Genomic DNA, 25,888 nt, shown 5'->3' with positions numbered 1-25,888 from the left:
TTTAAAAGTTATATTTCATGAGAGAAGTTGCAATTTTAATAAACATTTAGATGGCCTATTTGGACAATGTGCATACTTTGCATTTTAGAATTTGTTAGAGAAACTCTATTTTATATGACAAGAGTGGTACCTGTGCAATGGAAAAAGTCAGTCCACGAAATATTTGTACGTTTATTAAAATCAATTTTTAATTTTACAACAAAAATATCAGTTTAAAGACAAGTTTCAATTTAATACAAGTTAATAGTGACTCAATTCATTTAAAAGAACACTGTGACCTAATATTATTGGAAATTCCCAATTGGTGCCGGAGCAAAAAGTTTTGTGCTGAAAATCTTCCAAGTGCAGAGTGTGGTACGGTGGCTATAAAATGGACCGACACCATGTAAAAAAAAAAATCAACTTCCTCCATGCAGTAGTTTCAAAATTCCATCTTTTTTTGCGTAGACTCATCTTAGACACCAACCCTTTGCTTGTAGAAACTGGTTAGCGCATTAGCTTGCACTGTGAGCTTGGACAGCACCCCCTGGAGGCCGCTGAGGTGGTACTGGAACCGATTCTGCAAGCTGCCATCATCATCGCCACCATCTTCCTCCTTCTCCTTTTCCTTCTCCTCGGACGACGGAGCCAAAGATGGCGGAGCAGAGTTTAGACGGGTCCGCCTGGTGCCCTCCGTAACCCAGAATCCCCATTCCATGTGGACGCGCAAGGACTTGAGCAGGTGGTAGTAAGCGCACATGTCACCGTCGCCCTCTTCCACATGTGGGTTCATCGCCGTGTGCTGGTCCAACGGGACGTCCCTCAGCAGGCTGGGCACCATGACAGTCTGGTCCATGTTGTTCACTGCGCCAATGAAGCTGTTCATGGAGCTCAAGAGGGAGTCATTTTTCTTTGGCGACATCCTCAACTTTGGAAGGGAAAAGCGGATTTTTGACTTGGCTTTAAATCTCACTTTAAAAGTGACAGCATGACAATCAATTTATTAGATTAGCTGTACTTGAATGCACTGTATGAGTGATTAGCACCTTCTAGTGTTAAAGTTTAGAAGTGCAACAAAATGTAGGTCTAATTCTAGCTTCTTTTGCTAGCCATAAAAAAGTTTCATAATTTGTGACTGGCACACTAAATGCCACAATCACCAGGCCAATCTTTCTTTATTGATGGCACTTCAAAGCTAAACAATAGCAACTCCAATTGAGCATCAAGTCACTTCCAGTATAAACATTAAGGCATATATTGGATATATTTAATTAAAGCATAATTCCCTTAGTAGTGAATACAACCCAGTACTATTAGTCTTTACTGCATTTGAAATTTAAACTGTTCACCACTGTCAATTAGCAAGATAATCTCTTTGCGAACTAGCATTGTTACAATGCACAAATGTGGAATGGAGTCATTTTATGTTTTAACACGTAACAGCCAAAGAGTTTTTGGTCAGATCTGAGCGATACTGCAGAAAAGTTTGGTACATGTCGGAATACATCAGCAAGACGCTTCACAGTAACCAACCTGGCAGCCAATTTGACCCACACCTTGGTCACTTGAGGATCAATTAAATCCAATATAAGAAATAACTACGGACAGAAACTTACCCTTCAAAATGGAGTGTTCTTACTTTGTGCTGACGTGTGACCGGCTCATACCACCAAAATTTATGTACATCAAAGTCACGTTTAATCAAAGTGGACGTTCAACGCGAGTTAAATAAACGTGCGCGCATGCGCACTAGTGAGCACTCGGACCAGTGCAATGCGCATGCGCACTCCCAAGCATTTAAGACTTGATACAATTATAAAGTCTTATATCAAAAGTAGCCCAAAAGAGGACAGCATCATTGTTGATGAAACATGAGCAACTGACCTAATTTCCAGTTGCTAATGTGTTTTGATATCCATATTAAGGAAAAGACAGCACAAAATAATGCAGGCCATCTTTTCTTTTATTGGATTTGAACACAACTCAACAGAGGTTGCAACAAAGGCATATATAAAAGTAAAATGTCACATCCCAGTGTGGTATTCCCTGAAATGTAAGCGGCACAGCTGCTACAGCCTCAAAAAGCCAAAACATTGCTGGGTCAATATTGAGTGACCATTCTGTGTCAGTGAGTTTTATACAGAAAAAAACTTAACAATGTGATAAGTCATCTGAATTCTGCAAGTATAAGTAATTGTTATCCCTGTAACAAAAACATATCCTAATTGACAACATAGTAAGAGAAGTCTGCTTTAAAATATTCCACTTTCATCATTAAAAAAACTAAAACAAAATAACCAAGTACTAAATGAATCAATGTGCAACTATGTTGCTTATTCATCAGACAAACAGACATTGGGATTAAAGTTTCGATTGTCCCTGGTACAAGAAAGCCCTTTTACCCCGAACCAAACTCGGACATCCAGGCTTTGTATTTTTCCAGGTCTGAGACAGAGACCGACTTGGAGATTTTCTTGAGGGTTAGCGTTAAGTCCTCCATCATCACTGGCATCAGGAGCTCTTCTTTGGAAAGGGCTCGGATCTCCTCGGGGCTCAAACCCTGGATTCTCCGGCGCATGGCCATCATGGACGCATCCCTGAGGGATTGAGCAGATGATTTTTTTTTATTTTTGGGGTCCAGGGATTTGTGTATGTTTTCTTGGAATGACAAACAAACCTGCAGACATTGGTGATGTCAGCGCCCGAGTAGCCTTCCGTCTTTGCGGCGATGATGTCTAGGTCCACGTCGGCGGCTAACTCAACCTCCCGCAAGTTGATTTTCAGGAGCTCGACACGACCCACAGCTAAAAAGTGTTAGGACAAAATTGATTGACATTCTAGCAATGGCAGCCAATGAGTTAAGACTTAACAACATATTTTTTTAAAAATTAAAGATTCTAATCCTCTGTACCTGTTGGCAGCGGGATGTAAATTCGCTTCTCCAGACGTCGACGTAATGCCTCGTCAATATCCCAAGGGAAATTAGTGGCGGCCAGGACCATGACCATCTTGGAGGGGTCGTCGCTGTCATGCGACCCACCCACGCCTCGAGAGATAAAACGTGATGAAAGATGCTACGGACTGAGATGCAAAAAAAAAATGTGTTTACCATCCATTTGAATCAGAAGCTCCGACTTGACCCTGCGACTGGACTCATGCTCATTGGACGTTCCTCTCCTGCTACATATGGAGTCGATCTCGTCGATGAAGATGGTGGTCGGAGCGTAGAAGCGCGCCTGAGGACGTCACGGCATAGCTATTCCAATGCTATTCAGGTCAACTAGAAAGGGACGTTTCGGGTGGGTACCATTTCGAAGAGCAGACGGACCAGTTTCTCCGACTCGCCTCTGTATTTGGAGGTAAGAGTGGACGAGGACATGTTGAAGAAAGTCGTCCCGCATTCGGTCGCCACGGCTTTAGCTAGCATTGTCTTGCCTGTTCCCGGCGGTCCGACCATGAGCACCCCCTGCGGCCGTAGTCAGAGGTTTGAAAAAGTCATGATTTGTATTATTCATGGTCATTTTTACCTTCCAGGGTCGTCGGATACCCTTGAAGAAGTCAGGCATCCACATTGGGAGCACCACAGCTTCCCGTAGCAATTTCTTAGCGTCCTCCAGATCAGCAATGTCATTCCTTTCCGAAGAATTCAACAGTAAGCAATGTGAAAAAACAACAAATGTACGAGTGTGCAATTTCATACCAGTAAACATTCAGATTGCGAGACACAATATCTCGCTCTAATGACTCCACCAGATCGTTGTCATGCCCACCGCCTTCAAATTTCTTTTCTTTTTCACCTTTCTTTCCCTGATATTGACAAAAAGGGTAGCAACAACACTTTTGGAATCCTAGCTTTTCCCTGACCGCGACGCGAGACTAACCTCATCATTGGATTTATTACGACCGTCTCGGGCTTTCGACCTGGCGGGTCCGCGACCATCTTGGCCTTCCCCTCGATGCTGCAGACCAGGGGATTCTTTCTTCTGCTGTTTCATAACGCTATTAGGACGTTTCCCCACCACTGGGTTCCTACAAAGCAGAAGTCAGTATCCCTTGTTTATTTCATCGTGACTTTTGACAGTACGGAATGATGACCTGTGTTCCACGGGTGTGGGAGGCGGCCACGCCGCTGGGTCGTCACCGCCTGCCGATATTTGAGGAACGGCAACAGTCACCGGTTTCTCCGTCTTGAAGGACTCCAGCACGAGCAAAATACTTTTCACCTGTTCCCATTCTTCGGTCAGCTCCTGGCGCACCTGGTCAAAACAGAATGGCTGATGTGAAATGGGAATGGGAGACGGAGGGGAGGGGCCTACCTGCTGCCATCTGACTTTAAGGGCGGGGTCTTTGAGGTTCTGGCAGTGTTTGTTAATCTGTTCCAGGACGCCCTGGTAGTAAACACTGGATGAGTCGTAGTTGCCCAGCAAGGCGTACTCGCGACCCTTTTTGGCGTTGTCATAGATCTCGAACAGATTCATGATGCATGACAGCTATGAGAGAAAAAAACAGAAAAAAACATTAAAATATCCATTGAATGCTTTATTTTGAACACCCCACCCAAAAAAACACTGGGCTTATAAAGGGTTAAATTTCAGAGTAGCTGACTACTGTCACCGAAGGGGTTAGCTGTAATATAATATTTATCATTCCCATGTAAAAATAAATAAATATATCCTACAGATATTCAAAAAGATATACACATGTTTTTCCATTTAAATTTGATTTCCCCTGTTAAGTGCTATACATTAGCAACCCCACCCTACCCACACCCATTTATTCAGCAATAGAATTCGATGCAAGACTTGCATTTAAAAATTCTGCTTTCACGAATGTATTTTTAATTGCTTTTTGTTGAGCGTTTGATTGAATTTGAAGCCTGAATTTAAGCAAAACATTTCCAACAGCTCCCCAATGCACCTGTTCGCCGACATGATCCATCCACTCGCCTCATATCCTCTTCGCCGAGTACCAAATCGTTGCCATCTGGCTAGAAGCTAGCTGTTGCTATTAGCGTCGCATCCAGGCCATAAGTACAACAAACCCAGTACTGCCAAACAATAACAATAATAAAAAAGCCTCCTCTCGTTGAATGTACCGACGATCAACGACAACAACCAAGACCAGGAGACGACTGTTGCCTTAAATAGCACAAAAGCAATAAGAAATAGCACGTCATACCTGCGTGAAACGCATATGTTTGCGCTGTCCTTTTGAATCGGGGAACAACTATAAAGTGTTACCATGGCCGCGGAGACGCCTTCCGAGGAATACAGATTATGGTGGTGCATTCAGGTACAGTGTAAATATCCAAAAATGTTGTTACTTTATCAAATATATATTTTCTACAACTTGTGTTTATGTACGATTCATTTTGTTTATGGTGGAGACAATCCTTATCCTAAAATGAAAGGAACCAACCAGTGAACAAAACAGTTTGGATGCATTGACCTGACAAAACTCCGAGGTTATTTGAACGCAGCATTAAGCATGCTGGTGTCTGCTGTTGTGATCGTTGTGGCATTGTTATTCTTGCTAAGGCCCGCGGGCCAAATGAATTCTGTGTCCAAGCTTTAAACAAGGGTGACTAATTTATATATACATGTTGCAATAAAAATAAAATGCACTTAATGAATTGTGCAAAACTTTCTGCAGAGAAATACTTTTATTTGGGTTCACACTTATGATCATATAACTGTTTAAGAAAGCAAAAGTAGATACAAAATATTTCCCCTTTACTTCTCAATAGAAACATCTCTTTACCATCTCCCTTTTAAAAGTCTTGTAAATTGGCGTGAAACAAATAAAATGAGTGCCTAAAGTTATTCTACATGTAAAAACCGAATTTGGCACTCAAATCTTTCATAGTCATCATCCAAAACCTTACATGATGGATCACCCACTTTTTTTCTTCAATAATTCTGGTTGTAACAACACACCTGATGAATTACTTCAATAGTAATAAATTAAACAAGATTTTTTTTAAAAAGGCCATAAAAATATAATATGAAATAAAATAAAATCTTATAAATTGAGAAAAAAGACCAACCCTCCACCACGTTGAAATGGATTGGACGTCTATTGCTGTCAATATGTGTTTTCGACATCCATGTCCCTCTTTTACGAACTACCACGTCACACTCTTTGAGATATGAGCTCAAGCTAATGATAACTTACAACTTGGGACAATTTAGCGTACAATTAGCCTAGCATGCACGTTACTGGGATGTGAGAGAAAACCGGAGCACCCGGAAAAAACCCACACAGAACATAGAAACTCCACACAGGGCGGTCCGAATCTGGGAATTGAACCCTCGATCTCAGAACTGTGAGCCGGATGTGAAATCCACTTCCTCACCGCAGCTGCCTTCATCAATTTATTTGCTACTGAGTACTGAGTGTAAAGTTTGTGATTGGTGAGCGTCAGCACTGACAGGCCACCCTTTCCCTCCGTCTGGGTTCCCACAGACGTCCGACGTGGTCGTCTGTGGGGGGCTTCAGTCTCAAGGGCTTGCGGCTCTTGAGCCGGTGGGCTAGCGTCAAGAAAATGGCGTCCACGTGCTCCTTCTCGCCAGCGTCTTTGGCCGAGGTCTCAAAGAGGGGCGCGCCGTGGCCGTCAGCCAAACGCTGCCCCGCCGAGGTGGGCACCTGGCGAAGGGCCCGAAGGTCACACTTGTTGCCCACCACCACACGGGGCACCAGCGGGCCCACCCCGTGGCGCCCGCACTCTGCCACCCAGTCGGGGATGCTTTGGAAGGTGGCCGGGTTGGTCACGTCGTAGACGAAGATGACGGCGTGCGCGCTGCGGTAGTAGTGATCCACCATGCTCTTCCTGAAGCGCTCCTGGCCCGCTGTGTCCCAGATCTGCAGCTAACAACAATAACAAAAAAAACAGTAACAATTTGAGGTCGGCCATAATATGAACCCAAAACCAACTGGAAGTGAGTGAAAATGTACAGGAAGTGGCTCACGAGCAAAGCATCTGCAGGTACTAATTTCTACATTTTGCACACCTTAATGACTTCTCCATCGAGTTCCAGCGTCTTCTCCCGGAAATCTACACCGATAGTCGCCTCGGGATTCTTGAGGAAGGAACCGCCGCAGAACCTGTATGTTAAACACGTCTTTCCGACGTTGGTGTCCCCGATGACGATTATTTTGAAGACACGACAAGGCGAGACGCCACCGCCGCCAATTTGTGTCGACGTCGACAGCTCCAGGGAGTCGCGAAAGTCCAATTCCTCGCCGCCGTCGTTGTTTTCTCTTGCCATCGCTCATCTTCTCGCCGAAAGGACCGGACGTGGACACCTGGAGTTATCGCGAGAGCTGCATGAGAGTCTGCGAGAATTTGCTGCCAAACAAAAATGCATTGCATTTTTTCCACTAACAAAATACCCCTATAAATGTTCATGTATTGAGGTAAATCTTAGTTTTATTTATTTACGTTGAGATTCTAGGCATTTGATTCTTTACAAGCTTTCCTTGAAATTTGTCATTGTTTTTTGTGCCTTTTTTAACATTCATTTAATTTACTCACAAATATACAAAATCATTGTTGTATTTAAATATTTTAAACATTTTATTTAAGAAGACTTAAAGGCGCATAAATAACCGACATGAATACACAGAGCAAAAATAAAATTGCAAAACAACACATTTTAAATATTTGACCCCAATTTTTTTTACATGATCACAAACACCCAAAAATATTTAGCAGTAAAAAGAATCCGGTTGCTGACAACTTTTTTTTTTATTGATAATGATAGTATCAATTGTTATCCAGTTGACTTCATTTTCATACACATCAAAAATATATATTAAAATTGCATCTATTCAGCAGTCACCATATAAAACACTGCAAGTCATAAACATGGCACCATGGATATAATACTCAAAGCCAAACAGTTATTGTCGAGGTCGTACTGTAGTTTATGGCATAATGACTGTTTAAGATAGCATCAATAATAATAGATTTACATTGAAAAATGAGGGTGGGATCAAATAACAATGGGAAAAAACACACACCAATGTCACATCCAGTTGATGTATAGGAAGGAAAAAAAAACCTGAGTCAGCATAATGCACTCATCGGCCACGTCATTAGGCACAATACCTAATTTGATTACACGTGGGCCAGATTAGTTAATTTCTGGCCTAAAATTCACCATTGGACACCAGTGACGGCCATCTTGGGACAGAGCACGCGGGAAGAAAGGTTGGAAGTGGGGCCGTCGGATAAACAATAAGGGACGGAAGGGGCGCTACCAGTTCTCGTCGGAAAAGGAGCTGGAGCTGGCGGAGTCTGAGTCTGCGTCGGTCAGGCCGTCCAGGTCCCAGTCGGCGCTGGAGCCGCTGTCGTCATCTTCCTCGGCGGAGAAGCTGTGCGCCGAGCCCAGACAGGCCGGGTAGACGCGGGCGGAGACACAGACGGGCCCCAGCGTGGACACGTAGACGGCCATGACGCTCTTCCAGCTCTCCCGTGTCGGCTCGTACTCGTGCACCAGGACGCGGTTCTTGTTGTGCTGCAGCAGCGTCTGCGTGAGGAGCATTAGCTTACCGCCGTGGTGGATCAGCTGGTAGTTGAGGGCGCGGCTGTCCACGGGGATGTCTGCCAGCCGTCGCCATTCGCCCCGCGCCGGGCTGTAGGCCTTCACCACGGGAATGTCGCACACGCAGACAATCTGGTCCTGGTAGACGCAGGCCTTGTGCAGCTTGTCGCGCCGCAGGGAGCCGCAGTGGCGCCAGCGGTTGCGGCGCGGGTCGTAGCACAGCATGCGGCGCTTGTTGACCACGTACAGGTGGTCGTTCAAGGCCACCACCTGCATTTTGCCAAAAGAGTGCGGCAGGGGGGCCACCAGGGTCCACTGGTTCCTCTGCACGCTGTAGCACTCCACCTCTTTGAGCCGGGCGTCCGTCACGGGGTTCCTCCCGCCCAGGAGGTAGACATGGCCGTTGAGGTAGCCCATGCCCGAGTGGATCCGCCCCAGCGGCCGCTCGGCCAGCTCCCGCCAGCTGTTGAGCACCGGCTCGTACTGCCAGAAGTGCTTGGACAGGTGCGAGGCCAGGTAGAGGTCATTCTCCGGGCTGGAGCAGGCCACCAGCGACTCGGCCGTGGAGCGCTTGTAGTCCTGCCCGCTCAGGTCCAAGAGCGGAGGCGTCACAAAGTAGAGCTCCTCGGAGTACGGGTCGCAGCACATGATGTTGTCGTTGGGCAGGCCAAAGAACAGGATCATCTCCTTGGCGCTCACCCCAATGCGGTGCTTGGGCACACCCGGGGACGCCGAGGCGGCGCGGGCCCCGTCGAAGAAGGGCCGCAGGCACTTGTCCGCCCAGGGCCGGGCCGCCAGCCCCTCCAAGTAGCGCTTGTCCCTCTCGTTGAAGAGGTTCCAGCGCACGCAGCGCAGGGCCCGAAGCGCGTCGTCCTTGCCGGGCGGCGCGTTAGCCTCGATCCAGCGCAGGGCGGCCGAGCACACCTCGCGCTCGCACGGCACGTCCAGTGTGTCCAGGGATAGCAGTTCCTCCAGCTGCCGCAGGTCCAGCTGGCAAAGCTCGCCCGATATGCACAGCTGGCCAAAGTGGCGGGCGATGAAAGCCCGCGCGCTGCCCTTCAACTCGGGGTTGTCGTAAGTGTCGGCGAACTTGAGCATCCCCACGCAGTTGCCCAAGTCCAACCTGCGGGTCATGAAGCCAGAGCAGGCATTCCTGATATACTCCAGCTGGAGCATGTTGGAGGCGGCATAGAGGCGCTGCACGTTGCCCTCCGTGATGGTTACCTTCCCTGTATAGCAGTAGTCCACAATCACCGCCATGGACTCACCGTCCACTCCGCGGATGGCCACCTTCTCCTGGACGCTCTCGGTCAAGCCCCCGGTGAACATGCTCTTGAAGTACGGGCTGGCGGCGGCCAGGACGTTGCGGCTGCAGTGGAACAGCTGGAGAGGCTCCTCACTTTCACCCTCACCCTCAGTCGAGGGGCCCCCACCGGGCTCCAGGGGCTCTCCGTCGGGCTCCACCTCGATGGTCACGTCCGAAAGGAGGCGGCTGTCGTACAACGCTTTCAACTCGTCGATCAGGACCCGGGCGTGACTGTCGTCCTCCAGCACTTCGGGGCCGTTGAAGCAACCCAGCGCTGAAGCCATTTTGGGCTCTACTTTCTGTTATTCGGCGTCGCGGAAGCTTTCCGATAAGACGCGCTCCACCTCCCCGGCTAGCCGACAAGGACGCATCCGCTCGCGAGAAAACGTCAAACGTTTAATTTCAAACTCATTACCGGACACTCGAAGCTCTCGGTGGACGCACGGGTGCCTCGCAAGTTGCTTTTGGCCGACAAATGACCATTACGTCCGCTTGGAAGGGGCGAATGAGTTGTTTTTCTTCCCTTTACTCGCCGTGTATTAAATCTTTTGAGCGCGGAGGCAGTAAAAAAAAACTGTGAAAACGCCTCTCGTAGAGTGTCAAAATAAAAGCAGCACCCGTGTGTATTGTAATAAAACCACAATTATAAACACAATTTTCATACAGGATACATTATGAATATAATTTTAGGAAAGGTAATACAATTCTAAATGTCTCAGTCGACATTGAGCTTCAAAGTAGAAGGAGCAAAAGCTTGTTCTGAAAGTAACTTTCAGCGCTTCCGCACTTCCCCATCGTACCCGGATGCAAATCCTGACGTCAGAGCGAAAGTACTTTCGTGATTGGCTGTCAAATCTGGGTCAAATTCAGATGGATAAACTGTATTACCAATGTATTTGTAAGCAACAACAATGCAAGTATCAAATTCATAAACTAGTTCTTTTCAAAACATTTTATTTCACTTTAAAAATTCACTGTCTCATATACAACTCAATACAATTATGGTAAAACTCATCACCGATGATGTGCAATGTTTTTGCATGGGTCACAATAATGAAAGTGTCTTTTTATAAACAATACTTGATAAAAACACAGCAAAAATTCACATTAAAGAACCGTTCTCACTTAAGCGACCCTAAACTTTGAAAATGTTACTCACACAGCTTTGATAAAAGTGAGGCAAAATGAGTCAATGAGTCTGTAAATTGAAATGATATGAAGAATGTGACATCTCTTCTAAGCAGGCACATGATGTAGCAAAACAGTTATTTTTTTTACACCACAGTGACAAAAGTTTGTGTGCTATTTGAAAAAAGCATGTATACAAAAGCGTGATTTGTTTATTTGTTGAGCTTGCAGATGACCAATCAACACGCACACTTATTAAAGAGTTCACATTTAACAACTGGTTAGTATTACAATATTGCAAGTTTCAACAACAGGGGTGGGGAACCTTTTTTATGATCAGGAAGCCTTTATATGTATTTATTTTTAGTCATAGTATTCATAGTAGTCAGTATAAGACATTACTCAATATATGAGAATCTAGGATGCAACAAATTATTATTTTATTAATTACCATTATTAGTATTTTATTAATTATTATTATTAGTAGTATTTTATTATTATTACTATATATTACGAGTTTTACGGTGTTTTGTTCAGCTTCCTCTAAGGTTCGAATCGCTTTTTGGCCCTGCTCTAATGCAACCGGTGGCCCCATTTGGCCCTCGGGCCGTAGATTTCCCACCACTGTTTTTTATTTTATTTTATTTTAATTACGATCCAGCCTGCTGGATCTATTGACCTGATCCTTTAGAAAAGAATAAAACAGTCCTTTTTTGTTGGGTGGCAGCTCAATAAATGCTGTTACAGTCAGTAATGCAGCATAACCCTGTATATTAGCATTAGCGCCACCGTCGTTATGGTGACGTTACCTGCGAAACATTAATAGCAGCCATCTTTCCAGCTGGCGTCCCTCAGGGTACTTAGGGAGGCCAGGCTCTTTGGGGGTGTCAGCAAACTGAAAAACATGAAAAATATGGACATTCAAAAACTGAAAAACTCAGTCTTAATGGATTGGACATCCAGCGTCATCAATGGCAGTAAAAGAGGAGCTTTTGCCACCAATCATCATATCTTAAATGGCGACTAATTCGACTTGCCCGGTCGTTTACTTACCTGCGCGTGGACTGCGTCATTTTGCCCGAGCGCAGAGCTCCGCTGAGGCCCAAAAAGGAGGCGGGCCGAGGCAGTGAGCTGCGTGGTACGGCCGTCTGGGCCCCAGCGGGCATCTTGACGGGCTGCGGGACGGCGCTGGCAGCGGGCTTGAGGGGCTGAGGCGGTGCTGCGCCCCATGGGATGGAAGGGCCTTGCAGGACGGTGGGGCTGACATAGGCGGTGGCTTTGAGTGGGTGACGAGGGGTGGATGGGAAGTTGCCCACGCTGCCCACGCGCTGACTCAGCTGGCCGGGAGAAGGAACTGCGGCACATTGGGTGAAAGCATTGGAAAGTGACTAGGCTAAAAGCTAACGACGACTTTGCGGAGCATCGTGGCTGGAAACCGATTGCAGGTGGTGCCCATAGTTGGCAGGGATCGGCTCCAGCACCCCCCGCGGCCCTTGTAATGGAAGATGATGTTTTAATGGACATCCTTACTGGAGGACTGCAGGCGTGCCAGGCTGCTGGAGGAGTCAAAGCTGAGACTGCTGCGGAGGGACGACACGGTGGGCAAGGAGGAAGGGCCGTGCGATGCCGGCTCCGCCATGGACGTTAGGCATTGCATACTGGGAACGCTGGGGATGCTGGGGACGCTGGGCATGCTGGGGGCTCGCATCAGGTTGGGCATGCTTCGCCGCAATTTCATGTCTGAACCAGCACGGTAAAAACATAAGTAGAAGAAGCCAAGCAACTAAGCGCCCAGTCAAAATTCAAAATTGCTTGTATTATTTGGAGAGTTGATTTGCTTTTTCGTGCACGGACAGATGGCCAAAAACATTGAATCCTACCTGTGCTGGTCCTGTAGACCGATTGCATTTCTTCGCCCAGGAAGGCATTGCTCGAGAAGGCGGAGCCCCGCCCGCAGTCTCGGAAGCTGGAGAAGGTATGCGAGTGCGACAGGGACCCCCGCTGTGCCGAGGCCGTACGCAAGAGTCGAGGCTGCGGTGGAGGGAGCTGATCGTAGCCCTCATCCTCATCTTCCTCGTCGTCCTCCTCCAGGCGGACGTCACTGCGTCGGAGCGCAAAGCCTGAGCGTCGTCGTCCGCTGGTCGCCGAGGTGGACGCGTAGTCCTGCCGTAGACCTGCGGGGGGAGCGTGCTCACGTTGGAGTCGGAAGTGGGTTGTGGGCGGATTTTCTACTCACTCTCCTCCTGAAGACGAGCCATGACCTCCACGTCCGTCATGTCCTGCAGTTTGTAACTCATGGAAATGGACTCGTCGTCCAACTCGGAAATGCCCGCTTCGCTGTCCAGGGAAGACTGGGGGGTGACGGCCGCCCGCCGACGCCCAATATCTAAAATGGACACAGAGTACAGTTAGAATTGCACAAGTAGGAAGAGCCACTGCATTTGAACGTGCCGTCATTTTGAGGAAAGAAAATGGAAACTCATGCAGAAACATTCTTGGATGCAAATAAGAGGAGGATACCAAAAAAAAAACATATTGGTCTAATGGCTTACTGTTGGTTTTGGGGCCTGGTATCGGAAGCAAAAAGTCTAAATAAAATAATATAAAAAGGTGAAGGACTTACTGTGCAAAGTGGAGTTGGACAGGAAACTGGGGGCTCTGTCCAAGCTGAGGCTGGGTCTGAGGGGGTAGCTGGGACATGACGGGAATGACGGCAGAGCTTGGAAGAGGGGAAAAAAAGGTCATGTCTTTTTTAATCCTACTGAGGATAACGAGCAAATCCACAGAATCAACTACATAACATGAAAATATGGATGCGATTCAGTTTTCTGATTTGAGCTCTCCAGCGCTTTTTTCTGCCCGTTTAATCTTCTCTGGAACAAAAATACAGTGCATTTCTCTACATTGACCAGCAGGGGCATTGTTTAATCACAATCAACATCAACATAAAAAACTAACTTTTGCTCACATGCCTGCGTTGGTGCATTACCTGCGGTTTCGTTTGCGGCAGCGGGTTTGGAGTAAGGCAGGATCGGGCAGCTGAGGGCGGAAAGCCCGTCTGCGCAGCTGTATGGTCGAACGGGGGAACGTCCTCGCCATCGCTTGGCTTGGCGTGCAAACAGAGTGCGGGTTTATCAGCATATCGATTATCCCGTAATCTCCGGTCGAACATATTCGCTACTCGTGTCGTACGAATGTCCAGATAAGCGATAGATTACGGCAACAGATTACTTTACTTTGGGAAGGATAAGCGGGGATTGCGTACGTATGTAGGTTACGTATTTTTAAAGATGGGAATCGGGTGGAAAAAGTGTAAGTTGTTAAACTGTATTGATTCATTTGGGTTTTGAATTATTAAAGCAGCTACTGCCATTGATGGGGATGGAACGATAGCTGCCAGCCTTTCCAGTCATATTGGATGGGACGTCTATTACCAGCAATGGCAGATAATGAGATAATACTGACAATAAAAGGAATAAATCCTCCATTTTTTTCACATAATTCCACAAATGTGGTTACCTTGGTCCAATCTGTGGCATAGCGTCATCTTAGCCAGCTCCACTTCTGGTCCCGGGTGGTCCAGGACCTGCCTGCACCACCGGAGTGGACTAAGGAGGCCCCCCTTGTCGTTAGCCATCTTGGCTTTGGAGCTCACGTACAGCCTGAGACATGCACAAGAAACAACGTTGTAGGCCGGCCTGACAAGATCGTCAAGCATTGCTCCAAATGTCAGCGCCTCCCTGCGTTTTACACCCAAGCCTTTTAAACAGAGTATAAAACGGGGGGGATTTTATTGGCCCGTTAAAGTCTGCCAATTGAATTACGGCCCGGTGGACGCTATTCCTAAATTGGATCGGCTTAAAAAGCCGGGGGATATTTGCTCTCCCCCTGTAGATTTAAAAATAAATAAATACTTTGTTATTATTTTGGAGCTCGGCTGTTATGGACGTCCAATTTGACTTGACTTGGGGGCGGGCCAAATTGATGTTTGCTCTTTTACGCCTTTTATTGTAAATAATAAAAAACAAAAATGGAAATTTGCATTGATCTAATTGTGGCATTCTGAAATACAACGAGTTCAAGCGGAGTGTTCTCTCAACTGGCGCCGACCCTTCTAACGGGTCGCAATTAGGTCGACATCGCCAGACTACACGAAGCCTCGATTCCTCGACTTGGTCTTAACGTTTGCTTCTGAGTGCATCTCGGAAAATATCTTTAAAGTCTTAAGGAGGACAAAAATTGCACTCTCAGCGCCATTCATTTTGCATAAGACCATCAAGCGCTTAACATCCACTCGACTCGACAATTACATTTATCGGAGAGACGGTAAATGTGCGTCTTCGTTGGGTCGATGGCAGCCAGAGTTACGTTCACAAAATGAGACCCTCCCCAATAGAAATTGACATTGAAGAAATAAAAAATGTTGATATGAACTCTAACCAGGATCATAAAAAATGTATACTTTTTTAAAAGGAAACATACCAGGGTATGAGCACAACTGGCATAATAAGAAAATAAGTAAATAGAATATGGTTATCATGTTTGGCTCGCTGTCAGAGGGTCTCGGGTTCGACTCTGTGCTATTTTTTTTTTCAATGCATGATTAAATATTGTATAATGTACTCAAATAGCCTGTTTGAGTGAGTCCCAATTTTTAATTTGGTCATCCCTGTTCTAAGTCTACTAAAATGTGACATTTTCAATGATGCAGCTTGATATGTATTGGATCAAAACAATCCTTTTAACCACATATGTAGGCCAAAATCGAGGCCTATTGTTTGCATACATGCAACTGGAGGGGGAAAAATTGCATTCATGCATTTTGTAATACAATACCAAGAATATAGTAAGAAATAAAACATTACCAGCTATCTGGTTGGGAGTCTGCAAAGACACTGTTGAGGTCCAAAATGTCAACCTCATCCAGTACCGTCGAGCCTCCATCCGCCTCCTCCTCCTCGGCAACATCGGGAGACGCCGATAACGGCGGCGGCGACGGCGATGATAACGACGAGCTGGGCTGAAAATAGGCAAAGTGCTCCCTGGCGATCGGGCTCTCACACTTGAGCGGAAAAGGCGTCTTGGCCACGGCCGGGCTCCCGTGGTGATGTCGGGATGCAGCGGCGGTGGCGGCGGGGCAGTTGTTTACGGCGTTGGCCCTGCTCCGTAGCTGCTCATTCTGCTTCTCCAGCTTGCGAACCAGCTCCTGCAGCTTGAGCACCTCCAGCTCGGCATTCGCCAGTTTATTGTTGCCGTTCACGTCCGCCATCGCCACCACCATCGCAGGGGGGCTTACAAGCACCTCGGCGTCCATTTGCTACCGCCGAGCACATGGAGATGCGACAATTTCGCTCAGAGACTTATGCTTGAATTCAGATGGAGGCGAAGCGGCCCACGTCCCCTGTTTAAACACACACACACGCGCGCACTCATACGAAACACACGCACTCACGTTTACACGCACAAGCTCGCTCACTCACGCGCACTTGCGCGGAAGATGCTGATGCTGGCATGACTTAAAAGCAGTGTTCTGATTGGCCAGCGGCTTCCTGAACGCCACATGTTCAGGAAGTCTGTCTCATTTTTATTTTTTGGTAGTTAATTTATTTATTTGAATTACTTTCATTATTAGACAAGGGTTAGGCTTGTGAGTAGTTATTTTAGCTGTATTTTGAAAGAGACTGGCGATTTTAGTATCCGAGCTAGTGCTGCGTTCAGGTGCTCTGGGAAAAAGGATGCTTAGCGTATGCTTTTGTTGTGGATAATAAAAACAGGGTAGTATTATGAACGTGGTTTGTCGAGTGATATCAATACAGTGATTGCTTTTATTGCACTCAGGAGGAAAAAACCCGGCCATCCACATCACGGTATTGGCATCACATTATACAAACAAAGAGTCCCTTTAAAGCCTCCACAGAATATTCGCAATAGTATATGTAGTCCTGCAAATAAATGATTACCTTAATACCAAAATCCAGGTACTTCTGTCCTTCATAATCTTCTTAAAACACCTGAATGAAAACAAATATAAATGCAACAGACCCCATATGATTTTCCTAATATTTTTGCATAAGTTGTTTTTCTCCATTGGTAGTCAAGGCGCTGACTCAGTGACGCCATTTGTCTGTCGAACAATAAAAAAAATAGCAATTTTATTTCCCACCTCTTTAATAAAAAGCTCAAATATGTTTTTGTGTGTGTGTGTTTTATACCTCTGGTCACATCAAAGCAGTTCTCACAATGCACCATGTGATTGTACACCCACATACAGTCACCCGCTTTCAGGTGGCTGAGGGTGCTGTTGCATACCTCGCACTGTCCGCAAAATAATGGTTAGTAAAAATTCAGGGAAATTACCATCTTTTTGGAAATTTCTCAGCATTTCTGCCATGATTTGCTAAAATAATACAATTTCCCATACTGATTTTGGATCAGTTTTTAAATCACCTTAAAGCAGAAGGCATGGCAGCTTATCTTCATGTCATCCAGGACCATTTTGGCATCCCCATTGAAGGGCTTGTGGCAAGAAGTGCACAAATCCCTCTCATGGACTGTCCTACCATAATAGAATAAAACACGTGAGGGCTATTATTTTTAGATTGTTACATCTAAGATTGCAGAATTTGTCTTACCTATCAGAACTGGTGTAGACGATCTTGGCAGAGGACAATGGATTCGACAGCAAGTCGTCAGACCTGTTAAGACAGTTTTATGGTTTGTAATTATTGGTTCACAGCAGATGATAAAAATACTATTGAATATGTCCCGCGCAAGAAGTTTGAATTTAGGCTGGGTATTCATGTCAAGCTGTATGTATTTAGTGTACCTCCTGTAGGTAGTGGTGGTGTACTCAGTAGGGTTGGTGATGCTGCTGTATTCATAGCTGGGCTTGGAAGTGGAGGAAGAGGACGAGTAGTAGTAGTTGCCACTTTTAGTGCTGTAGTCATCACTGGAGTGACACCAAGGGAGAAAATTGTTGATTAGTCAATGTGGAACCTATTTTGTGTGTATGTGTGTGTGTGGTTGTGTTTGTACCCGGGTAAATTGCTGCTGCTGACAATGTAGGAAGTGCTGCGGGTGCTGGGAATATCCTCAATGTAAGTGCGGCTGTGTGTCAAACAGAAAAGAACTTTAAGAAATGTTATTGCCATGTACACAACATCTATAACACATGAAATAAGAAATTTTGCATGTGGAGGTTAACAGTCAAGTCATGTGTTTAAAAATGAAGGGTAGTATTTTCTGGACTATAAAACGCAGTATTTTTTTACATAGTTTGGCCAGCCCTGTGGTTGACATTTTTTTTTAATTTCTTTTGAATAACTTAGGGTTACTAAAGAAATAAAATAAAAGGTTACCTGGTGGAGCGCAAGGAAGAGGATGAAGTCATTGGAAGTGAGCTGCTCTCCACTGTCACAATTTCTCTTTTTGTCACACTCGAGGTGCTAACACAAAAAATATGAGAATACTGTGAAGCCACAAGTCGTGGAGCGTTAACTTTCCAGTCCACTGTCTCACTTGTAAGAAGAAGATGAAGTAGAAGAGATGCCATTTGGCAGGAGGGTGTCATACAGCTCATCTTCGGTCCTGCAAATGTGTGACAACGTTAGCATGTATTTTATTAATATATGTATCATTCATGTCAAAGACAGGATTTACCCGTTAATGCTTCGTGTGATGGTTGTAATCTCGGAGCTGGAGAGGGTCGATGGGCTGAAGTTGAAATTGAAATTCTAATTGAAAATCTGTTTCTGAGGGCGGAGCTAAAGATGAATATGTCACCTGTCCACGCTTTCCTCTTTGAGGCCACTCGGGATGAGGGTGTCATACAGCTTATCCTCAGCACTACAACAAAAGAAATGAAAAGTACATTTAAAAAACAGAAAACAAACATAATTTTAATGAAAATATTTTTTTTAATGCAGAAAATAATCCTTTTCACCCCCTGCTGAAGCTCTGCACACGCTCGCTGAATGTCTTGGTAGGACTTTTCCTACAAATGAGAAAAGAAAAAACTGTAATAAAGCAGTCAAATGACATCAAAACATGGTGTGCACTTTATACCTGACATTCTGGCTGGTAGTGTATGTGGTTTCAGTGGTGGTGCTGAAAACGAAGCACAAGCAATATTAAAAAAGACTTGTTTTTACATGGTTTGGGTGTATGAAGGACTTTGATTGGAGTACCTTGATTCCAGGTCATCGTTTCTCTTGTAGCTAGGAGAGCTGTATGAGACATATGGATACGTTATTTTGGATATTTCATGATTTATTTGTTATTCTTTGTTTAAATTGAAATATGTTTTCTACCTTTGAGTGTAGGTAACTCTGGTCTTGCTGTAGGGGCTTCAAGAAGGCAGTGACATGTTGAATACATGGATTTACTACTACTACATTGCTTTTAGTGAAGATAAAAATATGACACAAACCTGGTTTGCAGATCGTCCTGACTTCCGCTGAATCTGCAATAATAGAAATGACAATTATTAGACTGAATAAAGATCTCTGATTTAAATTGACAAGTCATTTGCCTCATTTAATGAATTAAACTATTTTATTTGGTGTTTAATGGCCTGCTTTCAGTTAAAAATACCGCAAAGAGCTAGAATTTTTTATTGTTTTAAATCTGCAGCACCAGACTTTTACCTCTTTGTGAGAGCCTGTACAGATGATGAGCTGGTAATTTGTGTACTTTCTGAAACGGAACTGTAAGCAACATACAATGAAAAAAGTCACCAAAAAAAAGGTAAAACAACCTCCAAAAAATTAGTAGTTTTTCTTAGTGCAGACCTGCTTAAATGCAGGATTCTAAATATGAATGATTAGATATGGGATTTGAGATTGGAAACAGTGCCTTCGTGTGGCCAAGTACGATTAGTAGCCACCCATTGTTTATTTCCACCAAAAACACGATTACAATCGATTCCCACAAATTTTGAATCGAGAGGAGAATCGTGCAATGTCATATTACAATATTTTCTCTTTAAAAATCATATCATAGAAATAAATAATGTGGGGGCACAGAAAGAAAAGCATGTGAAGAAAGTCATGCAATATCCAAAAGAATGTGTACAAATTTTCCTAAAAGATTAATTTGGAATGTTTTTATTTTTTTGAATTTATTTACCTAGATAGACTTTCAGTGGATCTGTATTGGCTGAGAATTGATGAACCAAAGTTTGGATCTCGGCTATAGGAGAAGACAATAAAGAATTAATTCCAAAAGGCAATATATTGAATTCATATACCAAAGATGCTAATATGAACTTCTGTCAAGTCATAATCATACTTACTCGACAGCTTCGTATTCATCATCGTCTTTTCTGATCCAGCTGTCGTCTTTCAGTGTGGATGATGAAGATGAGGAGCGCAGAAGCCTATCTTGAAATGGAACAAAATGCTCACATTTTATTTAAAGTTCACACAAAGTACACTAAATTTGCCTTTTAGTATGTATACGAATATAAGGATTTCCAGTTGATAGTCTGGGCCATTTGTAACATACTCATTGTATTGTGGCATAAAACTAGTATATCTATTGCCAATACACATCTTTATGTTGTTGAAAATCATTATAATTCAAATTCAATGCCATATTAATACAAAATACTATAAAATAAACAGTCAAAATGTCATGCATTCACCTTCATATTCATTAAAAAAAGTTTTTAGGTTCATAACTCATAATGTCAATGTAAAGAATATATACAACATTTTAAAAATACCAAGTGTAAAGCTTAACTATATTTTAATGACCCTTCAAATAAACAGTTTGTATATGAATACTCACTTTGGAAAGCCATGTTGGTATTTTCAACTGAAAAGCAAAACAAGAAGACATTTTATCATACAAATAGTCACCAGTAAAATGCTTTTCAATAACTACCATGTTATGCTATGTATTATGAGACGTGATGTGTAAAGTAGCTGCCTTTTTAAAACTGGTTTGTCTGGATCCAATCCCACGCCAATACACACCCACGTTCCATTCAACGCACACCCTCTTTAAACACACACACACACACACACATAGTAGGACATCTAAGTGACATGACTCATTACTCTTTCCTGACCAATTTCTGCATTTTATTTATTTTTTAAATTAAAAGCGTGGGAAGTTTTAATGAGAGTTCCGCATTGATGGAATGCCATAAGCTCTTGGTAAATCCTCTGTGAAATTAAATATGATTATGATTATTTTTTTAAATTTAGCCTCTAAGGTGGTGGGCAGTATTTCTGACAGTTAAATTCAGTATAAGAAAAACTATATTTTTAAGAAAATGTATATTATGTGTTAAAAGTATTTTGAAATGAGGAGTACTCATGTTGTATTAATTGGTTGTACATAAACTAGTAATTGTTAGAGTAGAATGACAGATAGGAATGCGCCATAAAACAGTTAAATGAAGTACACCCCGCAGAGTACTCAAATGATTCCTACTCATTTGACTCCTGCGAATTGACAGCTGTCCTAATTACCCTAACACTCCTGGTAATGTGTGTACTAATGAACAACACAAGCAAATCAATGAGGCACAGATTTCTCGACTCAATATTTGTTCTTAATTACCGCCACCTAATCACAAGAGCAAGTACGTTAAAATCACCCTAATATCCTTTTGTGTACTGACAAGTATGGCGTCTGTTGACATAAAACTATATGCCCAGTCAATATTTGATATTTTTTTAAATGATATTAGTAAAGGAAAGTCCATACCTCGGCAGAAAGTCCAGAGTTCCGAGCGAGTCCGACACAAAATGGAGCTTTAAATCCTGCCTCGACACCTGTGTATTATAAAGCGGTGTGTAATGACGCCCTCTCAAAGTACTTTTAACCCGAGGGAGGGGTGTGCAAGGTCACCCCGGGGCAGGCGGGGCCTTAGAGAAGGAGAAAAATGAACACATGGAGTGAGTACTGGAATGAAGGTGGAGTGCGTAGACGGACCTGCACGTCAACTTCGATACACAACAAAGGGTGTGGAAGCTGCGTGTCGACACGTCATTGAAAAATGTGTCAAATGCAGGAATGCTTATTGAACATGAACTTGATTTTTTTTCCTGGTCAGCTTGGCTCTATATTTAATGGCAGTTCCTTTAATAAAGTACTTGGAAGAAATGGGACTTTGCACTTTGCAGTGGTAAAAACTCGGAATGCAAGCCTGGGTATCTTTCACTGGAGGGTTACACCCAAAATAAATGGTACGCAGGCATCGTTGTGTCAAAAGAGATCGACGGTATTTTCATGAATGGAAGAATATAGACTTGTTGACAGAAGAGACTGAGCAGGAAACTATTTTTTTTTCCTTAAATGGTTGGTCTATTCATTACAGTCACTGTTTAGAAGAAAAAATATAATATCAATAGGATAGGTATGGAATTTCATATTTATTATGTTGCTTGTTTTTACCGTTTTAACTAGGAAAGGAGCGTCCAATCCAATTTGAACAGGAGACTAGCAAAAGTGGAATGGTCATGAGTTATTACTTAAAATGGAAGTCAATGAGTAAATATACTCCAAAAGAATTAAAATCAAATCTGCACATGAGGCAGATACTCTGAAAATGATGCAATTGGGCCTGATTTTAGATCCTGTGATGCAGTTTGGGACACCACTAATGACTTTACGATGCAAGTTTTATATGGAGATGTTTTTTGTACTTCAACAGCATTGAAATGATCAAAAGAATGACTGTCTCATAGCATGCCAGGGTGTGACAACGTCATGCTGATAAGCAAGCCTCGCTTGCGATGACAGGAATGCAGACGACCCAGCAATGAGCTCGCCATTGTTTTGTCATGCTAGCTCGAGCGCAGCGGTCTCCAAACCATGGCCCGCGCCACTGTTATTATTGGCCCTTTAACATAAGACAAATACATAATTAAATATGGCCAGCACAAGAAGCTGGAGTTCAGCCTACATTGCTATGAACATCTTATCTTCAACACTAGATGGAGACTTGGTACCCTTGCTTCAATGAGTGAATGTAAAAATGTTTATCTGTATAATCTATACAAATGACTGACATCTAGTCCAGTCTGTGTCCATTTCTCACTCACTATGAATGAAAGATGTATGTCTGACATACCAAGAAAGCCTGTCTCTTCTCATCTTTTCCCCGCTTTATCCGAAGTCAGGTCGCCGGGGGCAGCAGCTTCAGCAGGGAGGCCCAGATTTCCCTTTCCAAAGTCTCTTCATCCAACTCTTCCGGGAAAGCCTGTGTGTCTGGGAAAAAGACTAAACATATTATTGATCTTAAACCATTATTATGTAGTCAAAGGTAATTGACTTATAAAATAAAGGGGGCAAGGTCATTTCTTGGTTGAAAAAAAAAGGCAAATGCAACAATTTACATAGATAGCAATAATGAAATGCTCAACCACCTCAGCTACTTATGCAATACAAAACATACACTTGCAGGATGGCAATAATATTTGCAAATAACTAGTCTTGCCAGTACAAATCTCAATTGACATTCTTTTTATAATTTGCACGTATGCAACGTTAAAATACCAGTGGGTGATGTTTCTATTCCAGTGGAGGCTAATAATAATCCCAATACATATACTAATGAAAGTGTTCTGTCAGTCAGAGTGCAGGCAACGCAGCAAACAGTGCTGGGGAGGGCCGGCAGGGGAGGGCAGGGGAGGGGAGGCATGATGGAGCTAAGATGGCAGACCGTCTGAGGGTGCAGCCGCTCGGGGGTCAGAGCATTTCCGATGGACAAATGGCAAAAAGCCCCCGATCAACGATCGCTCGTCATCATTTTGCCATTTTAAGAGGAACGTTCTTGTAGGGCGAAGAAGAGACGCCACGGAGGAGGCGGGTGGGGGCTCACGGTCGCCGAATTAGCCCGGATAAGCAGCGCCGATCCCGGATCCGATTTGTGCCATTTTCCGCAACGTGAAAAAAGAAGATCGCGCAGTGGAATTGACAATAACCGGACTGTACCCGATGGAAGGGCGTGATCGAGCCACGTTCTCTTTGGACTGATTCATGCATGCATTGTGCTCCTGAACGATGATGTGTGCCGCTGCGGCAGCGGCCGCCGCCTGTGGGGGGATTCTGCCCTCCTCGTCGCCGTCAATCGGGCTCGGAGTCCGGGTCGTTTATGGACTAGGAGCCGATCTCTCCTCCATTGGGCCGGGCATGGCTCCCTGTCCGACACCAGGAACCCAGTCTGACTGTCGGACTCGGTACCAGCTTTTACTCTCAGGGAGAGCCCTGGCGGAAAGATATCGGAGGATTTATACGACTGCCATCAACGACAAAGAGCAAGGAATAAACCCAGGAAGGTGAGTGGCGATGTTTGCCTGTGCCTGGCAGAGGCTGACTTGTCATTTGCAGGGCTAGCTTCCAGCTAACCCTAGCGCACGTCACATCCCCGGCTTGTTAGCCAAATGTCACCAGGGTCCCGTTAGCTAGACTAGCTTGTACACTTCGAACCGTTGTCGCATTAACTCCCACAAAGAAATAAATAAATAAACAAACCCAAGAGGTGCACTGTTCTGGGAGGGGTGGGGGCGCGCTCCCGGTGGGGTCAGTTTGCCATGGTAGCGGTTGGTCCGGAGACTTCCTTAGCCCGGTGTAGCTCCTGTTAGCATGGTCCATCATGAGCAAGGAATGCATGTTTAAAGCATTGTTATAATGTAATAATTATCAAGCATGACACTTGCCATTTCAGTCCCACCATTCGCTCGGACTGTACCAGTGAAACAAAACCCACCGGTGGGGTTGTTAAAGCCTGATTCACACAGCCGAGCTCAGCTGTCAGAGCAGCTTTTCTGTTTTATTTGTCAACAAATCACATTGTCACAAAGTACAAAGAAACATAAACTGTCTGGGAAAAACGTTGTTATTTGAGTGGTGTTAGATCGTGTCGTGTTTAGGCCCAACCGCGTCATTATTCCGTTTGCTAACTTGTTAGCTTGCCAGCTAGCTGGACGTCAACATTGGAGAAGCAAAAGACTTTCCTTGTCTCATGTCATTTTTAAAAAGACAATGAATAAAAAAGGGCACAACAATGTCCTTGTGTTTATAAGATACGCGCAGGAGATTGTGGATGATATTAATTGGCAGTTTTTTTTATTTGGCCCTAGCGGGTAATGGAGTTACGTCATTTATTGTCAGTCAGGTTGGAGAGTTATTGCAGCATCTTCCCTCACTTTCTCCTCTTGTCTTGTTGTCTGCAGCCTTCAATGTCACTTGACATGAGCTTATTTCTTGCCAATGACAACATGGGATGTCAAATTCATTTAAATTGAGAGGAATGGCTAAGAATGATCATCTCACAATGACATTGATGGCGCTTTAACTTGGTATCTCCCAGTCTAAACAAACCAGACTTTTACAGTCATCAATGACAGGCCAATGAGTTAATAATCAATTAGAGTTAAAACAGAATTGTTTGGCAGTAAAAACAAAATGCTGAAGGCAAGAAAGTAACAGAATGTTCAAGTTATAATCAGTACTTGATGTCATACATTTATAACTGGTCATGGTTTATAATTCACATATTCATAGCTGTAATAAATCAAAATAAGACACGTCCTTTTGCGTGTGACTCAAGTCATGCCTTTATTTTCTCACTGCCATGAATAATTTCATTTACTACACTTCAGGGTTTCACTATAATTCCTTCATCGCTTCTGGGCAAAATTGCATAATGATCATTGATAACCAATTCATTGTAACACATCCTAAAATGAACACCTTAATGTTGAACATTAAACACACCAAAAATAGCACAAATGTCAAAAGTACTCAAAAATAAAGTACGCTGTCACTGCTTTTTATCAACTACTTCAATTGTCTGCTATTTTCTTCACCCTTTCAAGTGGTTATATGATAATCATGCCTGTCTCGGCTTAAGATACCTCAACTGTAATTATGCTATTTTTAGATTTGACAGTGTTTATGTTTTTCCCTCGTT

At 44.1% G+C, this 25,888-nt stretch overlaps 7 protein-coding genes across 15 annotated transcripts in view; 1 reads left to right on the top strand and 6 right to left on the bottom strand.

Moving 5' to 3' along the window:
• Positions 1-157: 157 nt before the first annotated feature.
• LOC144204716 (mid1-interacting protein 1A-like) lies at positions 158-1,752 on the bottom strand. Of its 2 annotated transcripts, none has more exons than XM_077728840.1 (2): positions 1,596-1,752; positions 158-907 (listed from the first exon to the last, which is right to left on the bottom strand). In XM_077728840.1, exon 2 carries the CDS (start codon positions 899-901, stop codon positions 455-457), a length of 447 nt encoding a protein of 148 aa, XP_077584966.1. In that variant the 5' UTR covers positions 902-907; positions 1,596-1,752; the 3' UTR covers positions 158-454. The 2 variants fall into 2 exon arrangements, with proteins under 2 accessions (XP_077584966.1, XP_077584967.1); XM_077728841.1 differs by having other exon boundaries at positions 1,513-1,612.
• Positions 1,753-1,924: 172 nt separating this feature from the next.
• Positions 1,925-5,305, bottom strand: katnal1 (katanin p60 subunit A-like 1). Of its 4 annotated transcripts, none has more exons than XM_077727903.1 (11): positions 5,158-5,305; positions 4,296-4,469; positions 4,075-4,235; positions 3,861-4,008; positions 3,680-3,789; positions 3,507-3,612; positions 3,287-3,445; positions 3,089-3,215; positions 2,891-3,025; positions 2,657-2,783; positions 1,925-2,576 (listed from the first exon to the last, which is right to left on the bottom strand). In XM_077727903.1, the coding sequence occupies exons 1-11, from the start codon at positions 5,170-5,172 to the stop codon at positions 2,378-2,380; spliced, it is 1,461 nt and encodes a 486-aa protein (XP_077584029.1). In that variant the 5' UTR covers positions 5,173-5,305; the 3' UTR covers positions 1,925-2,377. The 4 variants fall into 4 exon arrangements, with proteins under 4 accessions (XP_077584029.1, XP_077584030.1, XP_077584027.1 ...); XM_077727904.1 differs by lacking the exon at positions 5,158-5,305 and adding an exon at positions 4,926-5,144; XM_077727901.1 differs by lacking the exon at positions 5,158-5,305 and adding an exon at positions 4,897-5,143.
• A 317-nt stretch (positions 5,306-5,622) lies between these two features.
• On the bottom strand, positions 5,623-7,319 carry LOC144204118 (ras-related protein Rab-33B). 2 transcript variants are annotated; one of them, XM_077727907.1, is made up of 2 exons: positions 6,990-7,319; positions 5,623-6,840 (listed from the first exon to the last, which is right to left on the bottom strand). In XM_077727907.1, exons 1-2 carry the CDS (start codon positions 7,245-7,247, stop codon positions 6,400-6,402), a joined length of 699 nt encoding a protein of 232 aa, XP_077584033.1. In that variant the 5' UTR covers positions 7,248-7,319; the 3' UTR covers positions 5,623-6,399. The 2 variants fall into 2 exon arrangements, with proteins under 2 accessions (XP_077584033.1, XP_077584031.1); XM_077727905.1 differs by having other exon boundaries at positions 5,623-6,846; positions 6,990-7,308.
• A 388-nt stretch (positions 7,320-7,707) lies between these two features.
• kbtbd7 (kelch repeat and BTB (POZ) domain containing 7) lies at positions 7,708-10,563 on the bottom strand. Its single transcript, XM_077727900.1, has one exon. The coding sequence runs from the start codon at positions 10,113-10,115 to the stop codon at positions 8,238-8,240; it is 1,878 nt and encodes a 625-aa protein (XP_077584026.1). The 5' UTR covers positions 10,116-10,563; the 3' UTR covers positions 7,708-8,237.
• Positions 10,564-11,463: 900 nt separating this feature from the next.
• Positions 11,464-16,757, bottom strand: slain1a (SLAIN motif family, member 1a). Its single transcript, XM_077727720.1, has 9 exons — positions 15,825-16,757; positions 14,479-14,621; positions 13,949-14,065; positions 13,583-13,678; positions 13,196-13,345; positions 12,840-13,133; positions 12,490-12,699; positions 12,013-12,313; positions 11,464-11,854 (listed from the first exon to the last, which is right to left on the bottom strand). The coding sequence occupies exons 1-9, from the start codon at positions 16,271-16,273 to the stop codon at positions 11,779-11,781; spliced, it is 1,836 nt and encodes a 611-aa protein (XP_077583846.1). The 5' UTR covers positions 16,274-16,757; the 3' UTR covers positions 11,464-11,778.
• A 9-nt stretch (positions 16,758-16,766) lies between these two features.
• Positions 16,767-24,777, bottom strand: scel (sciellin). 3 transcript variants are annotated; one of them, XM_077727722.1, is made up of 23 exons: positions 24,633-24,777; positions 24,448-24,550; positions 23,045-23,181; positions 21,676-21,743; positions 20,749-20,775; positions 20,252-20,339; positions 20,086-20,148; positions 19,605-19,664; positions 19,388-19,420; positions 19,269-19,304; positions 19,146-19,184; positions 19,024-19,065; positions 18,902-18,952; positions 18,742-18,804; positions 18,619-18,672; positions 18,478-18,546; positions 18,318-18,404; positions 17,995-18,066; positions 17,786-17,908; positions 17,592-17,654; positions 17,407-17,515; positions 17,172-17,274; positions 16,767-17,083 (listed from the first exon to the last, which is right to left on the bottom strand). In XM_077727722.1, exons 5-23 carry the CDS (start codon positions 20,759-20,761, stop codon positions 17,067-17,069), a joined length of 1,185 nt encoding a protein of 394 aa, XP_077583848.1. In that variant the 5' UTR covers positions 20,762-20,775; positions 21,676-21,743; positions 23,045-23,181; positions 24,448-24,550; positions 24,633-24,777; the 3' UTR covers positions 16,767-17,066. The 3 variants fall into 3 exon arrangements, with proteins under 3 accessions (XP_077583848.1, XP_077583852.1, XP_077583851.1); XM_077727726.1 differs by lacking the exon at positions 19,605-19,664 and having other exon boundaries at positions 24,633-24,774; XM_077727725.1 differs by lacking the exons at positions 23,045-23,181; positions 24,448-24,550; positions 24,633-24,777 and having other exon boundaries at positions 21,676-21,762.
• mycbp2 (MYC binding protein 2) overlaps positions 23,595-25,888 on the top strand; it is a 37,009-nt gene continuing 34,715 nt past the window's right edge. For both annotated transcript variants that reach the window (XM_077727729.1, XM_077727730.1), the window contains exon 1: positions 23,595-24,251. In XM_077727729.1, coding sequence (XP_077583855.1) covers positions 23,977-24,251 — 275 coding nt within the window. In that variant the 5' untranslated portion in view covers positions 23,595-23,976. The remainder of the gene's footprint in view (positions 24,252-25,888) is intronic.

Source organism: Stigmatopora nigra, chromosome 11, assembly GCF_051989575.1.
Source record: "Stigmatopora nigra isolate UIUO_SnigA chromosome 11, RoL_Snig_1.1, whole genome shotgun sequence".
Lineage (NCBI taxonomy): Eukaryota > Metazoa > Chordata > Actinopteri > Syngnathiformes > Syngnathidae > Stigmatopora > Stigmatopora nigra.
This window is presented reverse-complemented; position numbering and strand designations above follow the sequence as displayed.

Bases quoted from the DNA above. Each gene is read 5' to 3' on its own strand.
- LOC144204716 (XM_077728840.1), bottom strand. From the start codon at position 901: ATGTCGCCAAAGAAAAATGACTCCCTCTTGAGCTCCATGAACAGCTTC.
- katnal1 (XM_077727901.1), bottom strand. From the start codon at position 4,917: ATGGATCATGTCGGCGAACAG. The intron at 3,790-3,860 runs GTTAGTCTCGCG...TTTTGTCAATAT, and splicing joins GTAATAAATCCAATGATGAG to CAGGGAAAGAAAGGTGAAAA. The intron at 3,446-3,506 runs GTAAAAATGACC...CTACGGCCGCAG, and splicing joins GTATCCGACGACCCTGGAAG to GGGGTGCTCATGGTCGGACC.
- LOC144204118 (XM_077727905.1), bottom strand. From the start codon at position 7,247: ATGGCAAGAGAAAACAACGACGGCGGCGAGGAATTGGACTTTCGCGAC. The intron at 6,847-6,989 runs GTGTGCAAAATG...TATTGTTGTTAG, and splicing joins TCGATGGAGAAGTCATTAAG to CTGCAGATCTGGGACACAGC.
- kbtbd7 (XM_077727900.1), bottom strand. From the start codon at position 10,115: ATGGCTTCAGCGCTGGGTTGCTTCAACGGCCCCGAAGTGCTGGAGGAC.
- slain1a (XM_077727720.1), bottom strand. From the start codon at position 16,273: ATGGACGCCGAGGTGCTTGTAAGCCCCCCTGCGATGGTGGTGGCGATG. The intron at 13,679-13,948 runs GTAATGCACCAA...CCCTCTTCCAAG, and splicing joins TGCCGCAAACGAAACCGCAG to CTCTGCCGTCATTCCCGTCA. The intron at 13,134-13,195 runs GTGAGTAGAAAA...CTCCCCCCGCAG, and splicing joins GGCTCGTCTTCAGGAGGAGA to GTCTACGGCAGGACTACGCG.
- scel (XM_077727722.1), bottom strand. The intron at 18,547-18,618 runs GTAAATCCTGTC...ACACATTTGCAG, and splicing joins ATCACACGAAGCATTAACGG to GACCGAAGATGAGCTGTATG. The intron at 18,067-18,317 runs GTAACCTTTTAT...TTTGACACACAG, and splicing joins TCTTCCTTGCGCTCCACCAG to CCGCACTTACATTGAGGATA.